The 17448-nt window shown below is 38.1% G+C and overlaps 1 protein-coding gene across 2 annotated transcripts in view; it reads left to right on the top strand.

The window, feature by feature from the left end:
* The window catches only part of adam19a (ADAM metallopeptidase domain 19a), a 100240-nt gene that overhangs the window by 43810 nt on the left and 38982 nt on the right, over positions 1 to 17448 (top strand). For both annotated transcript variants that reach the window (XM_051899395.1, XM_051899396.1), the window contains exons 4-5: positions 10336 to 10411; positions 16205 to 16281. In XM_051899395.1, the coding sequence (XP_051755355.1) occupies positions 10336 to 10411; positions 16205 to 16281 (153 nt within the window). The remainder of the gene's footprint in view (positions 1 to 10335; positions 10412 to 16204; positions 16282 to 17448) is intronic.

Genomic DNA, 17448 nt, shown 5'->3' with positions numbered 1-17448 from the left:
AAAGTAAACTAGATTTTTTTTTTTTTTTTTTTTTTTAACCTGATGCCATTTAGTGCGTGTTGCCAGGCCGTTGTTGCACTGGTTCAAAGGATTCTAACTGTTTGTTGCTTTGTGGCTGTTCTGGAATGCTAGGGTGTTGTCAGGAGGTTTATATGGTGTTCTGTTCAAATGAGCCCAACCTAGTTCTTTATGATTTTCTGCATTCTAAATATGACTCAAGTCCCACCTTCTGTGTTAGTCTATGTAAGTCACCCCTAATCAATAAGACACAGATTTTAATGTATGATTCATATTTGTAGGACAAATTTGTGGGATTAGTTGCACGTTTAACACTTACGAAGAGGGTTTTGTTGTATCTTACTGTTGTACTCTACATTTGACTGATAACAATAAGTGATGCTGCCTAAATTTTTACGAGAATCACACTTCAATCTGCACAAACCGCTGAGAGTCGGTTACACATCCTGGGTTGTGGTGGACCTTTAGTGTCAGATAAGGTTTCATGTTCTGCTAACCAAGATTCACACTTACTCACATTCATCAAACAAACATCCTGCTCACACCTGTTCTTACTCTGAGAAAACAAGCGAAAAAAAAATAATAAGAAAAATAAGGTGTGCTTAGGCAGGAAATTAGTAAATGTCTGTTATAGACACTTTACACTTGCATTAAATTTAATAAAATTATAGTACTTTTAAACTGTTACAAAAGATGTCTGTTTCAAATTAATGCTCAAATGCTGTTCTATTCTGCTTTCTATTCATAAAAAAAAATGATGATGAATCTCAGTGTTTTATACAATAAACTGAAGTGTGATAGAAAATGTATTCATATATGTGAACAGAATAAGATGGGAATGGTGTGCTTTTTCAAGTAATGTGTTTTGGACAGATGTGTGGTCATAAGCTGGCTTTTGCTCCTGAGATGGTCTCTTTTTTTCAAGCTTGTTCAAATAAGCCTTTCAACTAAGAGCTATGAGTAATTTCTTTCTACTGCTGATTGCTGAATTGCACCTGTTTTCCCTCAGAGAAAAACACACACACACACACACACACACACACACACACACACACACACACACACACACAGACAAGTCCAATTCTTTTTGTTCCTCCAACCCAGCTGTGCATAAAACAAGCACATTAATCTAAAGTGAAGTCCGCTGGACAGTTATCCCGGACTCTGGTGGTTGAAAATAGAAGTGTAATAAGACACACACTCACACTTACTTATCTCTGCCTGTGCTCAGTGCCTCCTTCACCGCAAACCCTCACAGTTGTTTCTTTATAAGTTGCTGTAGTGAGCATTTTCTCTCATTCTCATGTCCAGAAGAAGAATTAGACCAGCACTGCTTCATTTGACTTTTTCTCTTTAATTCATCACCTATAAGATTGAGGAATCAACATCATTATCATTAAAGGCAGGAAAAGGACAAGAAGACACATGCACTACAATACTGACGCTCATCACGCTTGGATGTTTGAAGTTTCCAAAAAAAAAAAAAAAAAGCCCTGGATTGTAGTCAGTCACCAATGCTCTTTTTATACACTGTAGATATAATATTAAATGAATCAGTTGAGTGATTAATTCAGTAATTCACTCATAAGATATGTCTCATTTCGAAGGCTGTGCCCTCCGAATTTTTTGGCTGCGTACGTCATTTTACCATTTTTAAAATGGTTACATTTCTGAAATGAAACACCCCCAATAACGTATGCCACTGACAAATGTGACCTCTGGAGGGTGCAGTCTTCAAAATGAGACACAGCCATATAGACAGTCACTTGTTTTGTTCCTAAATGAATCCGTGTTTTTGGACGAATTGGTTGAGTGAATGATTCATAAAAGCATACTGCTCTTACTATTTTTACCATATCTTCCTATGGAAGAAAAAGTGTGCTAGTGTGAGATTATTAATTTAGAAACAGTCACTTGATAATCCCCACCGCTAAAACTAGCTATATTTCCATCCAAACGTGCGAATTTAACTCAAAAACTGTGCAAAACTGGAAAATTGCATAAAACATTTGCGAATAAAGTGGTTTCCTTCCCATTGGTTCAGAAGAACAAAATCATCACTTTCTGGGAAATTGGCACAAAATATCTTTAATAAAAAATGGAATTGGTGCAATCGGGGAAGCCACTGTGGTTCTTTTTTTCATACATCATAAATTACTTGCGTCTCAGAGTGTGCAGAAGAAGAAATGCAATAAACACTGTTATGTTATCTTGTTTTTGGAGGCTGATGCAGGTGTTTGACACAGACAAATGGAGTGATACAGTGCTGTTGGACTGTATATCAGGACTTTTGGAAATCCACTTCCAGTTCTTCCCCAGTCTAACACTATTGGTTAAGCCAAAAGTTGATACACTGTTTACACTCTTCAGGAAGTCAACCTACGAATGGCTTATGTTGTTGCCTTTGCATATTAAGCTTGGATAGGAAAAAGTATTTGAACATAAAAAAAATTACACACTTCATCTTTAAAAGGAATTGCATAATTTTAGCGACACTTGATTCCTAAACAGTCTTACATTTTCTCATGCCAGCTATTCATTCAGTCAGATAACTGTTGGAGGGTGTTACATCAGTGGGAGCAAAAGGATGGATGTGCTACATTAGTTGGAGGAAGCAGATGGATGTGCACTTGCTTATATTTGGCAGCCAACCTTTGCACAGTAATGTAGAAGCTGGTACTCGAATTGCATGTGCAGAAACATGAATATGTAGTTAATTTAAATCTGAGCACATTTTAGCAATTTCATTGAATCGGAGCATGTCACTTATAGTGGATGTATTTATTGTTCACTGTGAAAAAGGTTAAAGGTGTTTTTTTTTGTTTGTTTGTTTGTTTTTTGTCTTAACTATGAAAAGAGAACTAATATTGAATGTCTGTTTGCCGCAATGCTTGTAGCTCCAGCAACTCTAGCCTGTGCACCTCTTATAACCATCATAACTTCTGCCGGGAAGCCGTCTGTCTCAAATCATGCATGCGTCCTCTCCCCTATCTTTTGCCTACTGGGACTCCACCTTAGAAATGAATCGCTTGATTGAGCAGCACAGACCACTGTGCAGCTGCCCGAGTTTACCTGCTCAAAACTACTAACAGGTGATTTGGCTTCCATTCTGAGAAAAAAGAATAAGTGGTTTTAGTTCAGTGGTTCTGTGACCACAGGGACCTTGTGAAATTAATTAAAAGAAAGCTCATCATTTTTATATTATTGTCCCCAGTTGTAAAGGTGTTTCTTCAGGTTAAAATTATTTAATTTCCCTTTTCCCCCCTTTTAAATATTCTCTGCTTTGCTTAAACAAGTAGAATAAATTTGCTACCAAATGTGTAATGCCTATTTGCTGCAGCCATTTCAAAGTTTTATAAGTTACTCTCGATGATGTCTGTATTAATCCTACAAATCAAACATCAAATGAAAGTTGGTCAGAAAGAAGTGTTCTTATTATGAAAATATACTGCAATTTTCAGAATTTAAATCTTCATTCCCAGCCCACAAAGATAGTTTATTAAAACTAAACTGCAAAAACTTCTCAGGTGACTATAACCATGGGTCCCTGAAAAGAGAACGAAATGCTATATCAGAGATAGGGACGCTATGTGAACGCTTCTGCGTGATTGCGTCTTGAAGCACGTGTGCAATGGTGTTGCGGGACGTTACCGCATAGCATTTGACATCATGACCAGGAAGCTCTATTAAATAGCACCAGGACTGAACAATGCCAGCTTCTGATTGGCCAAAGCAAGTCAATCACAGGCATGCAGGAAGTATGACAGGGCGATGCAGCGTCTTGTTCCCTTTTCAGGGAACCATGGTTACAGTCGTAACCTGAGATGTTCCCTTTCAAGGGAACTCATGCTGCATTGGAGATGATAATGCCCACTTCTCAGGACAAGTGCCTTTCTAGTGTGAATCATGGCGAGCACAACTAAGACATAAGCACCTGGGATTCTGGTGTGGGATCCAAGTCTACTTCGTAGAACCTCACAAATGTGTGTGGAGAGGACCAGCCCGCCACATCACACTTGTAGGGAAACCCTTGACAAAAAGAGAGACTTTGACTATCCACTTGCTCATTCTTTGCTTGGATGCTAGGGCCCCTTTTCTAGGTGACCCAAAGCACACAAACAATTGATCAGTCTTGTGGCACAGGGCAGCTCTGTGAACGTAAGCATCCAGGGCCCCTAATTGGGCAACCCAAAGGGGTGTGGTAAGCAACTGTGGCTGCCACGTAAACCTAAAAGCGAAGGTGGATAACCCTGCAGAGAAGCGATCCTGCAGGAACTTCAGCACTGTACCAACTGGGCAGTTAACTGGGTCCAGCTGGTGATTTCAGCACCATAAGGTGAATACTCCCCACTTTAAGGCATATAGTTTTCTCATGGAGGGAGCTCTGGAGTGAATTATGGTCTCAACAACCTTAGTTGAGAGACCAGACTCTAGAATTTGGGCCCCGTCAGAGGCCAAACCTACAGTTTCCACAATCCCAGGCAGGGGTGAAGGATTGAGCCCTCTGCCAGAGACAGAAGACCGGACCAGAATCTCCCACAGGGAGCCGTTGAGAAGGGACACCAGGTCCAAGAACCATACTCGGGCTCACCAGAATGGGCTACTACCAATAGATGGACCCCATTCCAGTGGACTCTCTCCAGAACACCTGAGAGCAGAGCGATCGGGGAAGAGACATAGAGATGCAGTCTTGGCCATGTCTGCACCATGGCATCCAGCTGAGGGAGAACCAAAACGAACAGGGTGCTGTTTCTTGAGACTAGGCCCACTTCCATCTGGCCGTACTCCCTCCAGATTCCACCACCTTGGGCCTAAGCCCCTGCCTCAACAGGATGCCTGATTTTGGTGCCCAGGGATATACACTGCTCTCAGGGAGACCAGCTTTCCCTGAGCCCACAGGAGGATCTGGTGTGCCAGTTTGTGAACCCCAGTTTGTATTTTATCAGCCCTGCAAAAAAAATATGACCTATGCAAGAGTGCATTATGTATAGTGCTTAATACACTAAAGGAGGCTGTACTGTACCAACTACCTCAAGGGGGACTAAATGCCGCTAGGTGGAATAAACTGGGATTTGCACTACTGTGTTCAAAATAAATGAAAAGAAACCTAGCATTGTCGATTTGTTGCTTTTTCCGGTAACACTTTAGTTTAGGGTCCAATTCTCACTATTAACTAGTTGCTTATTAGCATGCATATTACTAAGATATTGCCTATTTATTAGTACTTATAAAGCACATATTAATGCCTTATTCTGCATGACCTTATTCTACATCCCTTAATCGTACCCAATACATAAACTTAAACACCTTTTTTTTATTGTACCGAAATCATACCAAACCGGGACCCCAAAACCGAGGTACGTAACGAACCATGACTTCCTTGTACTGTTACGCTCCTATATATATATATATATATATATATATATATATATATATATAGCTTTGCTATCTCCAGCGCAGCCTGAGTTCCCTTAAAAGGGAGCAGCTTTTTCTAAATTTGTTCAGCAACTTCTAAGGGTCAGGGAGAAGGTCATGAAAACTTTTTGCTGAAAAATACTTCACTATCATGAGTGGTCCTCAGGGGTTAAAAAATTAAATGGCTACAAAATATGACCCTTTAACAAGTTCCTCTCACGGAATAAATTAACTGAATCCCACTAGCATTGTCCCTTTCTCAGCCATTACTAAGAATTTTAGCCACAGTTTGGCCACTCAGATGTCTACTTGCTTTGTTTTATGTGCAACATCAAATAGACAAGTAACCAGAGTACACATTTCCATGAGATTTCTGAGAGCCATGGATACATATTGCCTACAATGGTCCTTAATTAAGATCAGGAATGTACAAAACTGAAGCTGACTTGTATTTAGGTTGTATGAACGGCTTAAAAAATTAAGGCCACCTTAGGTTCCACAACCACACTGATTAAATATGTTTCTAAGGGAAATATGGATGCTACGTGCAGCACTTAAGTTAGATCATAGTTATCATAAGTAAAACAGTGATTATGAATAATCATGGTATCAGATTATTTGTAGACCGTTACAATCACATTAGTCTGGAAAAGTTTGCAAAAACTCATGAATGTTTTTTAGACGTTTATCAGAATCCCTGACATTTAACCATGTCATGCCAATTTAATCTTGTGTGTATTTTATTCTACAAGGTCCTTTGCAACTTTGATGGATTTGCAATTCAAATCTTGTTGGTTATCTCTACATTTCAGAATAAATATATATAATAAGACCGATACGTTATTATGCACATCATTCCTCACACCCTGATGGGATCTCTGAGATGGGACAAACAGTGCTATTGAAGCTTATTGCCTAATAACACTCCAGTGATTGAACCTTAACCTTATATATAACATGCAGTATCATTATGCACATTGCTTGACTGCATGCTATTCCTTTGAAACTGGCAACTTTTGAAGCATTGTTCGAGCTATCAAAAACGATTGCTTGTAATGCTCTTTAGAAATGTTTTGGGTTCAGTGCAAGACAAGCTATGTGGACAGCATCTGTGGCATAATGTTGATTATCACTTGTTGACTTTGTTCCTCTGTTTTTTTTAAGCAAAAAAATCACAGAATACGGGGTCACTTCATGAAATACTCCCTGTTTTAAAAGCCACAAAACATCAACAAACAAGTTTAAAAAAGATTTGCTTAATGACTTTGTATGAAATTATAATCTTTTAACTTTGTTGTCATGACGACTTGATGTACTGTAACTGCACTGTAAAGCACTGTTTACTTGAAGTAAAGATATATGTTGTAAATGTGTACCAAGAAGTTCATCCACCTAGAAAAGTATTCTCATTTCAAGAAATCATCAAACACCTTGATATTTCAAAAAAAATAAACAGTTTTTTACTTAATTTGTGTAAGTGGAAAAACACAGGCTTTACATTTAAACTGAGAGGCAAATTATTTTCTTTGGTACCCAATATTATGCCTACAGTGCTGTTGATAGAGCGTAACTTTTTTTGAACCCAAATTATTCCTTTAACTCCGATATACAAACATTACTGACTATTGCCTCTCAAGCTAAACTGATTACATTTCTGGCAAACACAGCTATTGCTGTTTATTGCCCATAATTCTCTGAGTAACAAAGCTTACCTGTCTAAGAACAACCACATAATTTTATTCTGGGGATTTTAAACATCAAAGTAAGTGATAGTTATCTGGACACGAATGCACAAAAAACACTGAAGTGTTGGTGTGCAATGCCTAAGTGAGCTGTTTATGTCACAGGGCTTTAGCCTGCAGGTTCTTTTAACAGTTAACAGCATTTGGCCAGTTAAAATAGGTGTTAGATCAACATGTACATTATAGTTCCCAACATAAACTAAAACAATGTGACTCATGCTTTGTTGATCACATTAACTTTGTGTTTTTTTCCCTCACAACCCTCAAATGTTTGCCACTGTGTCAGTGTGGCTGAGTGTGGTGTGTGTGGCTCAGAGCAGTGATTTGCTTGAGTGGTTAGTGTTTATGTGTGGATGTGAGCTTTGCTAATAGGCAGGTTTGTTTTGTCTGTTGATTGTAATACAGAAAGAGAGTGCATTTCTCACTCTGCTGTAAAAAGTGTTTACCTTTTAAATGGTGGTAATTCAAAGTACAGGGTGACTGACCAAAGGAGTAGTTCACTACGCTGAGGGTTTGTGGCATTTATGAAGCACTTTTCAATCCTTGTAGAGTTATTATGGCTGAAGTTTGGGGAATTGGGGACTCGTAAAGTGTGAAAATCATTGAGGTAATTTATGAATGCGCAGATAATGGTGCTCTCTCAGTAATAATACACAAATCAAACTGCCAGCTGTGTTCTCTCATTGAAATGTTATGGACACACACGCACACACAACAATCTCCTTCATCTCAGCGGCGGTCTCCACACCAACTTTAGATTGAAAATGTGCCATCATTTCATTCTTGTCGGATGCGAAAGGTCAACACTCTGATTCGCTGCATGTTTCAAGAATTTTTTCATTTCCTAGCCCATTCCTCGCTCCTCAGCAGCTCTTTCCAAAATGGTTGTACTTATGACTCACCTCTACTGTTTTGGTGGTACTGCCATGTTAGAGCTTCACCTCTTTTAAAAGCATGAAAACCAAGAAGCAATATAATTCGAAAAGCGATATCGAATTCAGATCTGCTGAGAATAAAAGAATGTCTCACACAGACGTTTCTCAAGGTTAGTCTGTGTCCTCTTCTCTGTAGCTTCTATAGGTAGCCTGTCATGTAAGTGGCTGAAAATTATTGCCTCATATATAATCAGGTCAATAATTCAGAAGGGGGAAAGGGGAGGGCATTAAACACTGTAATTGTTTAGTCTTTGAAGTGGGTTCTTAATGTTAATTATTTGTATTAATTCCTTACATTTATATAGCACTTTTCTGGGTACTCAAAGCGCTTTACATATGGAAGGGGGAATCTCCTCAACCACCACCAATGTGCAGCATCCACCTGGATGATGCGATGGCAGCCATATTGCGCCAGAACGCCCACCACACACCAACTTATTGGTGGAGAGGAGACAGAGTGATGAAGCCAATCAATATATGGAGATGATTAGGAGGCCATGATGGACAGAGGCCAATGGGAAAATTTGGCCAGATTTTCGGGGTTACACCCCTACTCTTTTCGAAGGACATCCTGGGATTTTTAACGACCACAGAGAGTCAAGACCTCGGTTTAATGTCTCATCCGAAGGACGGGTTGTTGAAGTGTATTTTCATTTCAGTATTCAGATACTTTCTTTAATCTCAGTTTATGCAGAGATAATTTACAATTTATTTGTCCAATTCAACCTATTCAAGTGTAAATACATTGCACTATAGTGCTTTTAAAATATTGTTAGTTTTAGCAATTTGACTTGTCTAATTATGGCTCAATAATGATGTGGGTTTGGAACCGTTGGGATGTTGGGCTGTTTGTCCAAACAGGTTGGGTGGAGAAGATTTGTGGTAGGAAGTTATTTTTGTTTATTTATTTATTTTTATGTATTTTGTGCTACTAGTGGCATATGCCAAAAGATTTAAGTTGAGAAAACTCAAAAACTTGAGGAAACCAGCTTTTTGAGTATACTCAACTTGTGGGAAAAAAGTGGCATCAACTTAACAATTAAAGTTGGATGCTTTCATCAAACATAATATAATATGATCTCTGAACTTTTTTTTTTTTTTTTTAACTCGTGGATCCAAGTTCACTAAGCTTGCATTTTCAGTTATAGTGAGCATTAGCATTACATAATAGAGGCTCTAAAATTACACACTTCACCTTTAAGTATCATATCTCATTGTTTGATTGGGGAAATTGTGCATGTGGACTGCAGTCATGCTCAATATCAGACAGCCAGTGGCACACAAAAAATGTAACAACTTGACTTTATGGTTATAAATGTTGTAGTGTCCCTCTGCATGTATGTGTGTGAGCGTGTTGTTATGTGTGCATGCCCTGATGGATAGACAAGATTACAGAGTCAGTCCTCACATCCTGCACACCCCCCACTCTAATCACAGCCTCCCTTTCTGACGAGATCACTGCTCTGACCACCCGCCCTTTCCAAAGCCACACAATAACACTCCAGCTGAAGCCTGGCCTCTTATCAGCCTGATATTTTCAGAGAGGACGGTGTGATGAAGAAAGATTCACTTCTGGAAGGAATGATGGGATAGAGCAGGATTGATGGTTGAGATGTTTTTTTTTCTCTCTCTCTCATTGAGCCAGTGCTTTGAAGCATGTGAGGCTTTTACGGGAAAACGACATCTGCAGTCTGAGTGGTTCAGAGGGACTGTTATCAGAATGATGTTCACATGAACATACATATGTATCAGGTTTATGATTTGTTGGGAATGTTCTGGTTACTAAAGGTAAAAAATAAATATTGGTATCAGTCTATATACATATATATATATATACAAAGTTTTGCCATGAAACTCTAGATGCTGCAGTCTAATAGGTCCTTACTCAACCTGCTCGTAATCAGAAGTACATTTACATGTAATTGATGACAGAAATACATTTATATGTAATTTTTAGTGACTTGTACAGTAGGTATTGGCCTGAAAGTTTAATATTAGGGCATCACTGCTGACTAGTTGAAACAGACATTGCATTGACTAGTGGCAAAACGAAGTTCGTTCAAGCCAATAACATGTATACAAACATCTTTTCTCTGTATCTAAACGTCCGAAGCATTGCTTGAGAAGACGTATTGCTGTGGAAATGGCAAAAACCTCCACCAAATGTGTATGTGTGTGTAGCGATATCACAGTGACAGCTTGTTTTTTCTTTTTGTCTCTCTTAGGGAGCTCCTGGGTCACGACTTCACTGAAACTCACTATGAGAATGGCCTCCCCGTCACCCAAACCAGCAATCACATTGTAAGCAGTACTGAGACCTCCGTATGTGTGTGTGTCTTTTTATCTCTGTGTCTCTGTCTCTGCTTCTCTCAGTTACCAGACTTTGGTTTCAGTGTGTTTTATTTATTTTATTTATGACATATAAAGCTTAATTTATATTGTAAAAACAGTGCAGCTTTTCCCCTAAATGTTATATTAGTGGTATCAATTAAACACATTTATTCTGATTAATTATATTTAAAAAGCAATAAAAATTAAAGCTGCAAGCAGCGATGAAAGAGCCCTCGCACCCGGGCTCACGGCCACCCGTTGGCCTCAGGAAAACAGTGAACAGTGGGCGACATGCATGTAAGCGAGTAAATACAGGAGAATTATGGCAAAGTCATTTCAAAGTGCCACACTTCCTGCTGCCAACAGGTGGCGCTTTGGCTGTAACTGAATGTTGCCATGTAGATGTCACCAGGCCAGGACTATTATCAAACATGTAAAGTTTGGAGCAGATCGGACATTGTATGCCTGAGTTACAACTTCCTGTTTTGTGGCGTTAATCGTATACATTAGCACTTAGCCAAATGTTTCATGATTTAGCGTGTTTCTAGTATGTTTGGTACTTCATGGCATATTTAAATGTGTTTCTGGGAGTCAATTACAGTATAAAGCATGTCATTTCCTGTTGCCAGCAGGTGGCGCTATGACTAACTGAATATTGGCATACAGATGTATTCAGGCCATGAGTCTTATCACACATGTGAAGTTTGAGGCAGTTCAGACATTTTATGCCTGAGTTACAACAGCTTCCTCTTTCATGGCGAAACATCAGATTTGTCAGGCCGCCACGGACACACCGTCCAACGAAAACTCAAGATCTTCGCAAGTTAACACTGCTAAGGCCTTAAGATTAGACTGACCAAATACGATGCTGATCTGGTTAAATCTCTACGAGGAGTTAATCACAGTGTAAAACATGTAATTTCCTGTTGCCCGCAGGTGGCGCTATGACTGTAACTGAATATTGGCATGTAGATGTCTTCGGGCTAGGACTATAATAAAACATGTGAAGTTTGGGGCAGATCGGACACTGCATGACTGAGTTACAACAACTTCCTATTTCATGGCAAAACATCGAACTTTGTCAGGCTGCCACGGACACACCCTTCAGTGAAAACTCAAGATCTTCGCAATTTAACATCGCTAAGGCCTTTAGATTAGACTGACCAAATATGATGTTAATCTGATAAAATCTCTAGGAAGAGTTCGTTAAAGTACGACTGGAAATGACAAAAACTGCAAAAATGTTGAAGAGAAAATTCAAAATATCTCACTTCCTGTTGGGTTTTCAGGTTTTGCACCTGGGGTCTTTTTTGTAGGTATTGGGCTGTTACATGTGTGTACTGAATTTCATACCTGTACATGAAACGTAGCACGAAAGGCGCTTAATTGAAATTTTGTAGGTGGCGCTATCGAGCCATTTTGCCACGCCTAATTCTGAAACCCATATTAGACATCAAATTTTACCACTTCTGACACGTGTGCAAAGTTTCATGAGTTTTTCGAGCATGTTTAGGCCCTCAAGAATGTGATTCATTTCGGAGAAGAAGAATAATTGACTGAGCAATTCCAATAGGGTCCTCACACCAATGGTGCTCGGGCCCTAATTACCTCAGGTAAACTTGATTGTAAAATAGATGGTGGTGGTCTATTGGCCAGTAGTGAGTTTATATTCAATTACATGGATATAAAACTAACATTTTATTTACTTTTAAAGATCCATTCAATCCATTTTCCATTCAATGTTTTAATCTGCTGCAAAAATTTTACATCTTAGAATTATCTTAATTTGGCACAAAAAAATAAATAAATTGCAGTCTGATTATTTGCATTAACTTGGCTTATTTAATGAGAACATCATGTAATGAGCCATGTATGATTTAATGAGCAGTCAAATAAAAAAAATGATTGACAGGCCTAATTTATAAATAATTTGTTTAGAAGTGTACCTCACAAAAACAAATTTCAGTCATATTTTATCCCAAAATAAAAAAAGAAGAAACTTTACATGAAGCTTTTTTCGCATTTTGACATTATTGTCATGACTGTTAAACATATTGTCCCGCAAAATTTTCATTACTTTAATGCATTTTACGGTAACACTTTAGTATAGGGAACACATATAAATTATTAACTACGACTTTTCCCTCAATAAACTCCTAATTTACTGCTTATTAATAGTTAGTAAGGTATTGTATTTAGGAATTGGGTAGGATTAAGAATGTAAAATAAGGTCATGCAGAATAAGACATTATGTGCTTAATAAGTACTAATAAATAGCCAATATTCTAGTAATATGCATGCTAATAAGCAACTAGTTAAAAGACCCTAAAATAAAGTGTTACCCATTTTACTTTTGATGTGATGTATAAACATTTTTATTGTTGTTGTGCTCAGTGTTGGAGAGTATCACATTACAAGTAACACAAGTAACTAAATTTCCTGCCAATACTGAGACTCAAACCTGTGACCTTTGGGTTACAAGTCCAACTCTCCAACCATTAGGCCACAATTGCAACTACCCCCAGTTATTTGTTAAAAAAACAAATAAGCAAGCTCAGCCCAGATGAGAAAAAGTAATGCAAAAGTAATGTAACGCATTACTTTCCATAAAAAGCAACTAAGGCCATTTGTTACTTTTTTAGGGAGTAACGGAATATTGTAATGCATTACTTTTAAAAGTAACTTTCCCCAACACTGGTTGTGCTCACTGATTTTATTATATTTTACTGCATAACATACTGTAATATAATATCTTTATTTCAGATCAACCATCAATGGTGTGCCATAGTAAATCTTTATTAGTAAAACTCTTTCTGTCTTTCTCACATGTGACACTACATGATCAGGCCTGTAAAAACATACTTGAGCACTCAAATCAAAAATAAACAGCCTTATACAATGTAGCCGGTAAACAGTCTAAAGCTGCCAGTAGGGATATTTTTTGTTATGAATAATTCTTTCCTTATTTTTGATTCCTGCAAAACATTCAGTTAACGGGCAAAAAAGACTCTGGAGATTCCATTACGGTATATTTTAGCTGCAGAAGGCAGATTTCATACGGATAATTTATTGCTAACTCTTGCAGAAAGTTGTGAAAACTTGTCACTTATGTTCTTCCGTTGAATGTGGTTGAGGTGTGAAGTGCCGGGTTCAATCAAGGCAGAGAGCGACTTGATATCAAAAAGTGTGACTCGAAATATAAGACAAAATTGCTCGATTTTTCACACTGTCTGTTCGTTGCAAAACAGTCTTGTTTTGCTGCACACATCTCTAAAATCCGACTTATTGATCAGCCAGAAAAGGATACAAACCACAAGTGAATTTCTTCAGCCATAAACTGCCTTTTCAGACTGTTATGAAGGATCCCAAATCCACTTGCTGTCCCTGCACAAGCTCTGAGCTTTGTAATTGCGTTTCCATCACTTGACAAGGGTTGATGGGAGTGGAGTCACACCCCTGATTATTTTTGAGCCCTTTTAACAGCTTCCAGCTGCCCCCTCGAGTGAGCAGCACAGGATGGGCGTACAGCTCACCACTGGGCGCTAACACACAAAGAGCTTTTCAAGGGAATGAGCAGTTCGCTTTAGTTACCGCAGAGATCACAGCACCACACTCGCTCCCTGTTGTGATAGATGGGGTAATTCAATCTACAGAAAATCACAGAGGATTTATTTTTCTTTCTGACTTTCTTTCGACTATCAATGTCTGAAAAGCAAAATATTACAGAGGGGACTGAAGCCTGCTGGTTAACCGTGCATTACAATCAGGTTGAAATTTTTCCCCTTAAGTAAGCACACACACACTCACACACACAGAGAGGTTTAATTAGCGTTGTATTTATAACTTCATAAAAAAAGTCATTAAGCAAACCTTAGTCCTATCAAATCAAAGAAAATCAAATATTCACGAGTCCTACAGCGGGAAGATTAAACTGTCAGTGTGCAGGCTTCACATTATAGCAAATCAGTTTTATGTCTTAGTTCCAGTTATTGGAAATGAAAATATTCCCTATGATGGCATGAAATGATGACATGAAGGGATCTGTGAATAAATGGTGTGCAATTTTGATCTACTGACAACAGAGACAAAGAGGAAGCGCTGGCAGGAAGTACTGCTATCGATTTCACAGCACACACACACACACACAATGAAAGACACATATACAGTGTGTGTGTGTGTGTGTGTGTGTGTGTGTGTGTGTATATATATATATATATATATATATATATATATATCAGTGGCATGCAGTGGTGTTCTAAAATGACCTATGACCATATTCTAACAATGACCTCAGTTTTTTATTTACTTTTAATCTTTAAATTTATGTCTGTTACTTTTAACGTTGTCACATTTTCCTCTGTAAATGAACATTACATTACATCAAAAAAGAAACCAAATACAGTTCTATTTTGTATTTTCACATTAACAATATTAACAATATAATTATTGTTCTATTAAAACCAAGTCAATCTCATCAAGTTAGTGTTTTAAGCATTTTTACATTTATTCCAAAATAATAACTAAAGGCAGTAACAATTTAAACAATCTATTTTATTTGTGTATTGATTTTCAGCTGTTCTTTTTAATAGTCAACTTATAAGTTGATTGCTCACTTTTGTTCATTCAGACTGACGCGCAGAACGCGAACGCAAACCAGAGGCGGGATTTATCGCACAAACCAATCATATCCAATCATAACCAATCATGGCGCGTTCACTGCCTCCTCTCACATGACTTTCCCCCATTCATTCTCTGTTACCCCCCACGAAACCCACCGCATTTTACTAGAACATTGTCTAAAAAAAAAATTAAAAGAATTCCCACACTGCACTGTGGTATAATAGTGGTCGATTTATGGTGTCAATAATAATTTTAGATAAAACAAAATAACTAAAAGTTATAAAAGAAATAGTAAAAACTGCATAATACTGTAAGATCACAATACATATTGCAATGAATTTGATGCTGGGCAAGATTTGATGAGAAACAAACTTTGCGCTGTTATAAAGTATGTTCTATATAGTATGAATGTGTGTAGTATGAATGAAATTTAGATGCACTACATCTGCCATATTGTCACTATCATATGACTTACTGCGGTCAGTTGCATCACTTCACTGCCATTCACAAATCCTGATGCACACTTCGGAACCTCGCCAGAGGTACTAGGTCATCTGGGTACTTTTCGCCTATTGCTTTATGAATATTATGAATTCAGACATACTACTATTTACATACTATGTAGTAAGGAGGTAGGTATATTTGGACACAGGGATTGTCAAACGTCATCTTCAGAGACTGTTGATTTGTGTGTCTGTCGTGCTTAACCATCCCTCTTTTGCTTCCTGTCTGTTCAAATAAATGAACTAATTTCACGGTCTGACCGTTCATATAAGCCTTTTGAATAGCTGAAAGAATATCACTTATACATAGTTTGGATCAGTTTCAGTACAGGTAAATGGAGCGATTCTTTTCCAAATGTTAGCTGCAAACTCCTGAGGGAAGTTTTTCGGTGCTGCAATTGAAAAGAGGCAGACTAATTAAGTCCAATAAACCTGAAAGCCAAAAATGTAACAAATGTAATTGTGATTTACAGATGTAGTCTTTTTACCACTAATTAGATAGATGTTCCATTAACTCGGTTTTGTCCATTTTATGAACAACATTAACTCCGCAGCCTGTCTGTTGAGCAAACTGCTGCCTTTTATATTGGTGTTTCTCTGTCCTCCCTCTAGTAATCTCTTTCTCTCCTTCCATCTTCAGGATCATTGCTTCTATCACGGGAGGGTCAGGGGTCATGCCGACTCTTGGGTCGCTCTGAGCACATGTTTGGGAATGAGGTATGTCATGTCTCGCATAATTGGATTCTCTTGGTGCACCACAAACACAATACATTCAATTCATTCGGTCACATGTCTCAGGAAGGCTAAAATTCCACAAGGCTTAGTGTGATAAGCATGCACACTGCTTGACTGGACAAGCATCCTCCAAGCATTATATTGTATGACCATTTTTTATTTGTTTGTTTGTTTGTTAGTAGTGTGAATGAGACCTTTGGGAGCAAGTGTCTATGTTTGTGGATTTGCACGGGAGTATAAAAGTGCAAAATATTCCATAGAGAGCGAGAAAATCTAGTTGTTACCCTTCATTTGTGCTTTCAAGAAGTTGGTCATCTTTAATTTAGCATATGCAGCCCAATTCTGTGTGCTTCATTTGTTAAGAGAGGAAATGTTTTGACCAGGTTATTGAATATAATAAGCACTGATGACTAATGCTGTGGCCCTACCAGAATGTCAATAGTTTGTTGTGCTCAGTTCTCATTCAGCACTGAAAGCCTCCTCTCTACATATAAACAACATTCAAAAGCAGCCTTGAAACTACATCTGCCCTGGTCTGTTCGAGTTCAATTTTAACCTAATGCCTAGAGATACAAACCAAACCTCTCAGTCTTTGAAAGATACACAAGCGACTATTTGAAAAGTTTCACAAACCAGGTGCCAAGGTCTTGTCATGGTACTAAATAAAGGGTTATTTTCATTTTACTATACACATTTATTGTACTGGTGGGCTTTGACAAAGACAGCAGTAACATGTAGATTGTTTAAATAATTTGAATTACCAAAGATATTTTTGGCTACATACTTGGTTGAAATGTGGCTAGATGAAAAATGAAGCTGCAGTTTACTGTGTGAAACCAGAGAGCAGTAGTCAAGATAGTTGTGGGATGAATCAGCATTCCCTAAAGTGTGTTTGCTTTCATTCCTGATCATTGAGTGCACAGACTCTATAAGAGCAGTCACTCCTCTGATACACAGAGAGTTTGTTGTAATATATATTTAGTCAATGAGCCAGTTACAGTATATGAAATAACAACAACAGTGTTATTAAGAGCAAAGCCCTGGAGAGTCTATCTCTAGATATTGCCAAAGGTCTTGAATATCTTATGAAGAAAGATCAAGTCATTGAACAGCTGTTGAAAGATTTTGCAAGAGCAAACGTAATTAGCA

The sequence above is a fragment of the Ctenopharyngodon idella genome, chromosome 7 (assembly GCF_019924925.1).
Source record: "Ctenopharyngodon idella isolate HZGC_01 chromosome 7, HZGC01, whole genome shotgun sequence".
Classification (NCBI taxonomy): domain Eukaryota; kingdom Metazoa; phylum Chordata; class Actinopteri; order Cypriniformes; family Xenocyprididae; genus Ctenopharyngodon; species Ctenopharyngodon idella.
This window is presented reverse-complemented; position numbering and strand designations above follow the sequence as displayed.